This window comes from Hemitrygon akajei, chromosome 15, assembly GCF_048418815.1.
Source record: "Hemitrygon akajei chromosome 15, sHemAka1.3, whole genome shotgun sequence".
NCBI classification, from domain to species: domain Eukaryota; kingdom Metazoa; phylum Chordata; class Chondrichthyes; order Myliobatiformes; family Dasyatidae; genus Hemitrygon; species Hemitrygon akajei.
This window is the reverse complement of record NC_133138.1, coordinates 4,512,033-4,523,447: the sequence shown is the minus strand read 5'-3', so window position 1 is coordinate 4,523,447 and position 11,415 is coordinate 4,512,033. Positions and strand designations below refer to the sequence as shown.

The 11,415-nt window shown below is 42.5% G+C and overlaps 1 protein-coding gene across 1 annotated transcript in view; it reads right to left on the bottom strand.

Annotated features, from left to right (window-relative positions):
* Positions 1-2,859: 2,859 nt before the first annotated feature.
* Positions 2,860-11,415, bottom strand: part of mgat4b (alpha-1,3-mannosyl-glycoprotein 4-beta-N-acetylglucosaminyltransferase B) — a 275,855-nt gene continuing 267,299 nt past the window's right edge. The window contains exon 15 of the mRNA XM_073067080.1: positions 2,860-8,077. Coding sequence (XP_072923181.1) covers positions 8,051-8,077 — 27 coding nt within the window. The 3' untranslated portion in view covers positions 2,860-8,050. The remainder of the gene's footprint in view (positions 8,078-11,415) is intronic.

Genomic DNA, 11,415 nt, shown 5'->3' with positions numbered 1-11,415 from the left:
TCTGTCAGACCATCCCTCTGTACACGTGTCCTCCTTATCACTTGTTCCGCCTCACCTTTCTCTACTACACACTTAATATTCCGGAACCGTGTAGTCCCCACCTGTCCTTTATTCTTCATCTCGCTATCCTCTCACATTCTGGATCCCCGCCCCCTGCAAATTTAGTTTAAAGCCCCCCCCCCCCCCAAGAAGCACTGGCAAACTTCCCTGCAAGAATGTTAGTACCGCTCCAGTTCAGGTGTAAACCGTCCCTTTGGAACAGATCCCACCTTCCCTGGAACAAAGCCCAATTATCTACAAACCTGAAGCCCTCCCTCCTGCACCATCCTCTCAGCCACGTATTAATTTCTATAATCCTTCTGTTCCTTGCCTCACTCACACGTGGCATAGGTAGCAATCCTGAGATTGTTACCCTGAAGGTCCTGCTCTTCAGCTTCGCACCTAACTCCCTGAACTCACTACGCAGGACCAATCATCAATTGGTACTTGGTGCATAATTGTTTTCTGTTGCTAAAGTTCACACTGATGAGCATAAGGAACAAGGGATGAGTTAGTATCTTCAAGTAGATCATTCACAACGTAACAGAAAGCAGAAACTGTCAGCCGCCCTGTTTGGTGAGTTAGTTGATCACCTTCCTATCTCCCTATCTTGTTTGCTGTAACAGTGAGGCAAAGACAGAGACACTTGTGACCTCATTGAACCAACATGAGTAAATGCATATACTCAGAAAGCTCAAAACAGCGGGACAGGGTGGAGATGTGAATTATATACAATGGGATTATCTTAATTCTTCTGTCCAGTTCGATGTTCCCGTGGCTGTTGGGAGACAGACAAGACATCACAGCTCTCACTATCATAAAGCGAGTTATATACATAGTTTAATGCTCATGTTTGTGCAGTCTGCTTGGAAAAGTTTTCTTATTCCATGAGTCCAGTGTCAAACCTACATGGGAGCTGGTCAACTATAACTACAATGGTGCTGCTGGGGAGGGCAAAAAATCGATCAAGGATGCATTTTGAAAAAAAAATCCAATATCCTTATCTTGTAGCATAGTGGTTAGTGTAATGCTATTACAGTGCTGGTGACCCAGGTTCAATTCCTGGTGTTGCCTGTAAGTAGTTTGTGTGTTCTCCCCATGGCTGCATGGTTTCCTCCCATATTCCAAAGATGTCCCAACTGGTAGATCAATTGGCCACATAGGTGTAATTAGGTGGCGTGGGCTCGTTGGATTGGAAGAGCCTGTTACTGTGCTTAATAACAAAATATATAAAATAAATTAACTTGAGGGAGGTAGGAGATCAGTGTCAGGTCTGAGCAGCCCAAGTTTTTTTCAGAGCATATGGAGATAGTAGTAAAAATGAAGTATTTCAGATATTTGAGTCAGATCCTGCTGACAAAGTTGTTACTTACAATAGGACTTAGAAATCCTCCAAACTTGCCTTTTTAAGTAATTTAAAGGTACAAAGTACATTTAACTTAAGGAACTACTTCTAAGAGGTAGTTTAAGAAAGTACCTCTACTTCCTTAGAAGTTTGTGAAGATTTGGCAAGATATCTAAAACTTTGACAAAGTTCAATAGATTTGCGGTGGAGAGTATATTGACCAGTTGCATCGTGGCCTGGTATTGAAACACCAGTGCCCTTGGATGGAATATCCTACAAAAAGTGGTGGATATACCCCACTCCATCACTGGTAAAATCCACCCCACCACTGAGCATATCTACACAAAGTGCTGTCACAGGAAAGCCACATCCATCATCAAGGAACCCCTAACCACCCAAGCCATGCTCTCTTCTTGCTGCTGCCATCAGGAAGAAGCTACAGAAGCCTCAGGACTCACACCAGCAGATTCAGGATCAGTTATTACTCCTCAATCATCAGGTTCTTGAACCAGAGGGGATAATTTCACTCACCCCATCATGAAACTGTTCCCATAACCTATGGACCACTTTCAAAGATACTTCATCTCTTGTTCTCGATTTTAGTGCTTGCTTGCTAATTTATTTATTAATTTTTGCATTTGCACAGTTTGTTGTCTTTTGCACATTGGTTATTCTGTTGGGTGTGGTCTTTCATTGATTCTATTGTTTCTTGGATTTGCTGCGAATCCTTGCAAAAAATCAAATCTTATGGTTGTACATGGTGACATATATGTACCTTGATAATAAATTTACTTTTAATTTTTGAACTTTGAAGTAAATAGAATAAGTTTCTATTGAATATTGTTTGAAGAGCCAAATATCAGCTGAGGTAAAATGGTGACACCTTAGCAGAGAGTTTAGAAGGACAGTATAAGTAAAAAACATTTTTACTTAAGTGTGGGCTGGAATTCAGTGTTAATAGAAACAGTGAAGGCAGAAATCCTCATCACATTAAGCCCACACACAATGTGAATGTGAATTTGAACTTCCGGCACCTGCAGGGGAATGGACCCTGTACTGTGATCGGCTACAGCAGCAAACACAATGGTCTGAGTGGAAGAATCACTGAGACAATAAAAGTTCAAAGGGTTTATCTGTAGAAGTTTGTCAAAGTTTTGGATGTCATGCCGAATCTTCACAAACTCCTAAGGAAGAGGCACTGACATACTTAAATAAAAAACAGACAACACGCACAAAATGCTGGAGGAATTCAGCAGGCCAGGCAGCATCACTGGAAAAAGTACAGTCAATGTTTAGAACTTTAATATTTCATTTTACCTTTGTATAAAGTGGTAACTTCTAATTTTTCTAAAACACCAAATCCCAGCTCTGGATTCTCCACATCCACCCTGTTAAGACCCCTCTGCACTGCAAAGAGCATGCCAAAACATTGAAAGTAGTGGGTTTGAAGAGTGAATGCTCTGGTTACTATCCTCCAAAGTTCAGATTTAGATTTATTTATTTTATCACGTACAAAAGAAAATCTGCAGATGCTGTAAATCCAAGCAACACACACAAAAAGATGGAGGAACCCAGCAGCCAGGCAGCATCCATGGAAAAGAGTAAACAGTTGACATTTCAGCCCAAGATCCTTTATCAGTCCTGATGAAAAAAAATTATAATTATATACACATACACACACGTCCTGATAAAGGGTCTTGGCCTGAAACACACACACTCACTTGTCCTATTGAAGGGTCTCGGCTTGAAATGTTGACTGTACTCTTTTTCATAGATGCTCTCTGGCCTGCTAAGTTCCTCCAGCATTTTGTGTGTGAAACAGCAAATGTGTCATTTTTGTTAACAGACAATGTAACCTAAGATGTGCTGGAGGCAGCCCACAAGTGTCACCACACATTCCAGCACAAACAGAGCATGCCCACAATGCTCGGCAGAAGAACACAGAACACAATAAATAGCAAAACAAGTCCCTTTCCTCCCTCCCCACCTTCAGCTCCAGGACAGTCCTCCAGTGTCCAAACTTTACCCATTGGGCTTGGACATCCATACTCTTGATTGACCTTCAGGCTTCAGTTACAGTATCAACCCCTGGACTAGCTGATGATGAGACCCCGATTTCCAAGCATGCCAACTCACCAGCCCTCATGTCTCTTGGAACCCACTGACTGGAGACAGCCCCACAACCACAGATGTCCATCGTCACCCACCCACTTTGCTGGTCTTTGAATCAGAGCGGAGGTCTGATCAGTAACTCTCCCACATCACTGTCCCTAAATCGTAACCTGATCCCATAACTCCCCTCTCGGCCCCCAAAACCATCCCTACAAGCTTAGAAAAACAAGCAAGTCTGAGCTTCAAACTCTACAGAGCTCAGTGCCATCTGGACTGTAAGATCTGCAATGTTCCTGTAGATTGGAGGGAAGCAAAAGTGATCCCACTTTTAAACAAAGGGGTGTCGAGAAACGGAACCACCAATCAGTTGATCTGACATCACTGGGAGGAGAAATAGAGGATTTAAAAATGGCAGACCTTGAAAAAGAAGATTAGGCTCGGAAGGAACATTCACGTTTGGGTCATCCACTGGAGTTTTATGAGATTGTGGGCGGTAGAATAGGTAAATAGCAGGACCCTTAATAAGCATGGACATTAGAAGGGTCCATGACTCCCTGGAAGTGGCAACACAAGTGGACAGGTGGTAAAGAAGGTGCACAGCATGCTTGCCAGCATCATTCAGGGCTTTGAGTATAAATGTTGGAAAGTATATTGCAGCTGTATAAAACTTTGGGTCTGTCACATTTGGAATACTGTGGGGAGCTCTGGCTGCCAGACAACAAGAGGGTATGGAGAGGATGCAGAAAAGGTTTACTTGGATATGTCCTAGCATGGAGAGTATTAGTTGTAAGGAAAGTTTGGACAAGCTTGAATTGTTTTCTCAGGAGCATTGGAGGCTGAAGGAAGACCTGACAGAGGTTTATAAAATTATGATACAGTGGACACCTTTTTCCAAGGGTGAAAATTTCAAATAGATTTAAGAGGAGGAAAGTTTAAAGGAGTTTTGCAAGGTAAGACCTTGTGTGACACAGTGAACAGTAGGTGCTGTAGGAGTAGGTGGTGGGAAAGACAGGGAGAGTGTGGATTGCCATGTTTAAGAGGTATAAGCAGACATGTGTATGGTTAGCACAGACCTGATGGGCTGAAGGGCCTCTTCCACAGTTGTACAATTCCATGTTCCATAACGAGAAGGTACCAGTGAACGTGGTGTATTGTCATTTCACATAGTCCCACGCAGGTTGGTCAACGACTTCAGAACACATGGAATTGGAAGTAATGCAATGATAGGGATAGAGAATTGGAGATGGGAAAAAACCTATTCAGGTTGTTGGTCTGTGATGAGTGGGGCATAGCAAGGATTGGTGCTTGACTCCAGCTATGCACTACTTGCATCAGTACCCTGAACCACGTCCTTAATAATGGACTCTAACATCTTCCTAACTGGCCTTCCCTCCCTTCTTAAAGAGTAACATGTGCAATTTTCCAGTCCTCTGGAAACATTCCAGAATCTAGTGATTCTTGAAAGATCATTACTAATGCCTTCAAAATCTCTCCAGCTACCTCTTTCAGAACTCTGGGGTGTAGTCTATCTGATCCAGGTAATAAAAAAAATCTTTCAGCTTTCTAAGCACCTTCTCCTTAGTAACAGCAACTACACTCACTTCTGCCCCCGATACACTCAAACTTCTGGCATACTGCAGCTACAGTCTTCCACAGTGAAAGTGCAAAATACTTAAGTTCCTCTGCCATTTCTTTGTCCCCCATTACTACCCATTCGGTGTCATTTTCCAGTGGTCTGATATCCATTCTTGCCTCTCTTTTACTCCTTATATATCTGAAAAAACTTTTTGTATCCTCTTTTATATTATTGGCTAGCTTACCTTCATATTCCATCTTTATCTGTTCGGCACGGTAACATAGCAGTTAGTGAACTGGATTTGCCAGTGATCAGATTGGGGTTCAATTCCCGCCACCCTCTGTAAGGAGTTTGCACGTTCTCCCCATGACCGCATGAGTTTCCTCTGGTTTCCTCCCACATTCCAAAGACATATAGTTAGTAGGTTAATTGGTCAGTCACATGCGTGTATTTGAGCAGTGTGGGCTCATTGGGCCCAGAAGGACCTGTTAGCACGCTGTATTGCTAAATAAAGCAAAACTCCTAGTAACTATCTGGCTGAGGGGGTGAACTGTCATTCTAGGTTTACAGAAGTTGTCCTCCGAGCCACACACTGTCCTGATTCGGAAATCTATAACCGTTCCTTCACCATCACTGGGTCAAAATCCTCCCTAACAGCACTGTGGTTATTAGGCACGCCCAAGGACTGCAGTGGTTCAAGAAGGCATGGGGAGGTTAGGTGGGGAAAGATATCTAACTACCAAGGCCATCAAGAAAACAAAATAATCCCTTCCCAATTATGGCACAATGCTTGAGTGACAAGAATTATTCAATTAATTTACAAATATTTGGTTCTAATGATTTCTCCCATTTTAAACAATTATTGATTTGTAATGATACATGTTTATTATCTACAAATTGGGCCTCATTTACAGATTGTGTAAAATAGTACAGTTTATAAAATGAATATATTAAATTCTTCCAGCCATTCACTGCTGTCTTCATTACGTATTAATAAAAATGCCATGGAAGCAGAAATTCTCCTTTCAATAATTGTACTTGAAAAGGTTGACGTAAGCACAACAAAACATTATTCCTAACCACACTACCTTTCAAGGTACAATTATTGACATAGAGACATTCAGACCCTTAATCTTTGAACCAGAGACAAGAATCCTGTTTGATACAAAGTTTATTTTAACTTGCACAAGATTCTAATCAAAAATCCTAAATTAGTATTTGGTTCTCATCACCTCCAGGGAGACTGGATCAGAACACAAACATTTAATTTTGTTCTGTCAATTTTTTTTCCAGTACCAATTTGATAGTGAAAGGGTGAAAGTCCCATGTGGAGTTTTTGAAACTGGCCACACATACTTCGAGTTTCTGCACATTTACACAAGAAACAAGGATTTATCCAGCACCTTGGAGACAGCATGAACCTATACTCCAATTAAATAATTCAGGAATTTTGTTTTTACAGTTAGTCTGTAATTAATCTTGCTTACAGATTCATTGACTGTAGTGGATATAAAATTCTCTCTAAAGTGAGTAAAAATTAAGGACACAGAGTCTGGATAAATCCCTGATATGAGACACTCACTCATTGCATCCATTTTCCAATCTTCATTTCAGATATCCTTCACCTTTTCCTTCTGGTTAGATGTTCCCTATTTCTGTCTACTTCAGTTTCAGATATTCCCCTCCAGTTTGATAGACTCTTTGTTAAAGAGAACCCATTATCCCGAACTTTTCTGTTAAATTTTCAACAGCCTTCATCACCTTCTTTCTTCAGAGACATTGTTTCCCTTCTGTAGCCATGACGTTCAGCACATCATCCCCCTTTCAGACACACCCATTCCCTACCTACCTTCAAGATGTTCCTCCTCCCACTAGTTTTTTACTGACTCTTTCCCTTGCCCTCACTTCCAACAGCTACATATTCTCTCTGACACTCCCCGCCCCCTTTCCATTAGATATACCCTACCCCTCTTTCCGTCAGGGATGGATCCTAATACCTCCTCCATTGCAGAAGCTCTCTGCTGGCTCCCTCCAACAGAAAGCACTTTTAATTAGTACTTGCTCATTAAAAATTCCATCCTATTTAGACATCCCCTAACGCTTTTACTAAAAATACTCCTATCGTCCTTCCCACTAAGGGATTCTCCCCATTCTCCCTTTCCTTCCATATACATTTCCTACAATAAAAGATTTTCCCTAAACATTCACCTGAAAATACGAGACACTCCCTAAATATTCACCGTACAAAAAGAGACTCTCCCTAACCATTTTCACAATAAGTGTCGCTGCCTAAATATTCTCTGTCAATAAGAGACTCTCCCTAAACATTCTCCCTGCAATAAAAGATGTTCCCTAAACATTCTCCCTACAATGAGGCACTCTTCCTCGATAAGAGACTCTTCCTGACAATTCTTACAATTTGTGACTCACCCTAAACGTTTTCCATCAATAAGAGATGCTCCCTAAACATTCTCCATACAATGAATCACTCTCCCTGATAAGAGATTCTAACTATCCTTACAATAAGAGACGCTCCCTAAGCATTCTCCCTCTAATAAGAGATGACCCCGAAACATACTTGCAAAACATCCTCCCTAGAATGAGACTCCTTCCCTCCCTTTCCCTCTAGTTTACGGAACAGGCCCACCCGACAGGACTTCCTGGTGTAAACATTCCGCAAAGTACAGGTTAAAAAATGGCGCGTGTTTTAGAATAAGTTGAACAAGTGAGCATCAGCATGGAAGATCCAATGAAAAATGGACTCTCGACCGACATTTGATTCTGTTTCGAGTAGAAAAGAGTCTCACAGCAGACACGGACTGCTCCTAAACGCGTCAGTTTTTGCAGTGTCCCGGAACACTTCTGGCCGGATTGGACAGTAGCGGCGCAGTCTTCTTCTGTGATGGGACAGGATCCGGGAAGGGAACAGTTCCTGAACCAAACCACCGCCAGCTGTCAAACGCAACTCCTCTCTTCAGTTAACTGTCGGCTTTCTTTATAAATATCTGAAATTTTAAAAAAAGGAAGCTGTTAAAACTCAGAAACCAGTGCTGTTTCAAGATTCAAGACTGTTTAATGTCATTTCCAGTACACAAGTGTAAAGGGGAACAAAATAATTGTCACTCCGGATCTGATCCAGCACAATAAATACAATAAGATAAAGAACATAATATTAAAAAAGATGCAATGATATAAATAGTCAAGATAGCTTATATACATATACTAAGATAAGGAATGCCTTACTCCTTGCCCAGATGACATTTTGGTAAATCGATCACTTGGCTGTCCAACTTCAGAGGCTAAAGAGCAAAACTCCAGAGATTAGGACAACAAAGAGGTGGTCATGGGAATGCTCTGAGTCAGTGGACTGGGTTGTGTTCAGGGACTGCCCTGTGGAATTGAATGAATACGCCATGGTTGTACAGACTTTATGAAAACAGCTATAGACGAGTGTGTCCCCACAAAATCATTCGGAGTCTTCCCAACAAGAAGCCCCAGAGGAAACATGAAACCCACGATTTACTAAGGGCCAGATCAGAGGCATTCAAGTCTGCAGACCAAAAAATCACACGAGGTCAGCATGCTCTCTGGAAAGTCGTCTCATGAGTGAAGTAGAAATTCTGGAGCAAAAAAATCAACAAAGGATGCTTGACAGCTGTAATAGGATGTGAATGCTATCACCTCTTAGAAAGTTAAATCAAGCGACATGGGAGACAGCAGGGCTTCACTTCCAGATGAGCTCAATGCTTTCTACACACACAAAATGCTGAAGAAACTCAGCAGGACAGGGAGCATCTATGCAAAATAGTACAGATGTAGCGATGTACTACACACAGAGCTAGAAATAACAACGCGCAGTCTGTAAGTTGCACTCCAGACTAGTTTATTCGAACTTCGCGGCACTGGCTTTTACGCAGTTCCGTTCCCACCCTCTCCGGGCGGAAATGACATCAGAGGTGCATTACAAAAGTCTCTTCCCGCCCGCAGACATTCTCCCCTTGCTGGTGAAGAAGGCCCAGTGCCATTTTGGGGCTGGCCTCTCTGCTGAGGCGCGCGCCATTTTGTGAGCCGGTTCGCCTGCGTAGAAAGTGGGTCGCCACACAATTAACATTTTGGGCCGAGACCCTTCATCAGGACTGGAGAAAAAAAGATGGGGAGTCAGTGTCAGAAGGTGGGGAAGGAAGCAACACAACATGACAGGTGAAACTGGGGGGGGGGGGGGGGGGGGGGGGAGGGTGAAGTAAAGAGCTGGGAAGTTGATTGGTGAGCTGAAGAAGGGGGAACCTGACAGGCAAGGACAGAAGGCCCTGAAAGAAAGAAAAGGAGGAGGAGCACCAGTTAGTGATGAAATATATCAATTCCTGCCTGAGTGGTGACTTGGATCTGCTCCAGTTAGCCTAATGGTGCAACAGTTTGTTAGCAGATGCCATCTCATTGACTCTTCACTCAACCCTGGAACATCTGGTCAGCAAAGCTGCATACATCATGATACTCTTTATCAACTACAGCTCAGTGCTCAATACCATCACTCCCTCAAAACTAATTACCATAAATTCCGGTATATAAGCCCTAAATTTTGGTCCTAAAATTAGGGGATCAGCTTATACAGAGGGTGCCAACTTTGGAAAAACAAATACACAGAAGACAGGTCGCTTTATTGACTGTTTTTGAGTAAAATTTGTTCCATTGTCGACGCATGAATTCTTTGAATGATTTATTTAAACTCACATCTAGTGGTTGGAGCATGGACATCAAACCACCTGTGTTGACTGCAATGTCCGTAGTTTCAGCTTTCAGTGCTGCTTTTGTCTCACCTGACAGTGTGCTTTGAACATGACCCAGACAAGTAGCGACTTTTCCTTCCTGAAACCTTTGGGATGTCGACGCCACACCTCTTTAATCCACTTCAAGCAAACCACTTCGTCCATCCAGCAGCGTTCTTGAACGTAAACAACACCCCGTGGGAATTTTCTGAGCAATCTTTGTTTTTTGTCTCAACACAAGATCATGTCTATTCATAAATCGGGTGCACCAACTTTGCGTAGCTTTGAAATTTTCGCTGACCACACGGTGTTTTTCAGCCCATTTCAACTCGAATCATTTCTCTGGTAACAATGTATCCGGACGATCGCTGGTGATTCACCCACTCTAACACTTTTTCTTCCAGTTCTGGCCACTGGCATGTTTTCCCACGGTTTGCACATTTCGTCTTTGGCATTTCCCTCAGCGTGTCCTCTGCCTTTCTCCACTCTCTCACTCATTTCTCATTTACACTAAACTTAGCAGCTGCAGAATTATTCGTTCCTTTAGCAAAATCAACAACCTTCAGCTTGAAGCCAGCATCATATTGCATTCATTTTAATCTTTTGTACATGGTGGTCGCAACTCAATACTGAGTAGACGTACTGATCCCACCACCCCGTGTTAAGTTTTAACGAGATTGCGATGGGCGCTAAATGGTTTCACGGGGTTACATTTCAGAGGATTCTTTACCATTGGAGCCCTAATCCAAAATTTCCCTCCCTGATTTATTTATTAAGAATTCACATATAACGCTCTACAATGTGTAGGCCTGTTTTCTTAGCAGGTACTGGTTCACAAAATTTCCCGGTTCCGGATCAGGCAAAGCTGAGTACCGGCATGTGAGATCTTGTGATCTTTTCTGGTTAAATCAAAAACCTCTACAAAAGGGGTCGGCTTATACAAAGGTAACATGAAAAAGGCCCTTTTTTAATCTTGAAAATGGGGGGGGGGGGTCAGCTTATACTCCAGAATATACTGTAATAAACTCCAAGACCTTGGTCTCAATATCTCCTTGGGCAATTGGATCCTGGATTTCCTCACTTCAGTCAGTTCAGATTGGCAACAACATCTCCACGATGGCCACCAGCACGGGAGCATCACAAGACTGTGTGCTTAGCCCCTGCTCCAATCGCTTTACAACCTGTGACTGTGTGGCTAAGCCAATGCCATATTCAAGTTTGCTGATGACACCACTGCCGTGGACCAAGTCGAAGGTGATGATGGATCAGCACGGAGGGAGATTGAAAATCTGGCTGAGTGGTGGCACAACAACAACCTCTCACTCAATGTCAGCAAGACCGAGGAGCTGATATTTGATTTCAGGAGGAGGAAACTGGAGGTCCATGAGCCAGTACTCATTGGAAGATCAGAGTTGGAAAGGGTTAGCAACTTTAAATTCCTGGTCGTTACTATTCCTGGACCCATTATATAAATGTAATTGTGAAGTAAGTATGCAGCGTCTCTACTCCCTAAGGAGTTTGTGGATATTCGGCATGACGTCTAAAATTTTTACAAAATTCTGAAGAAGTATTGTGCAGAG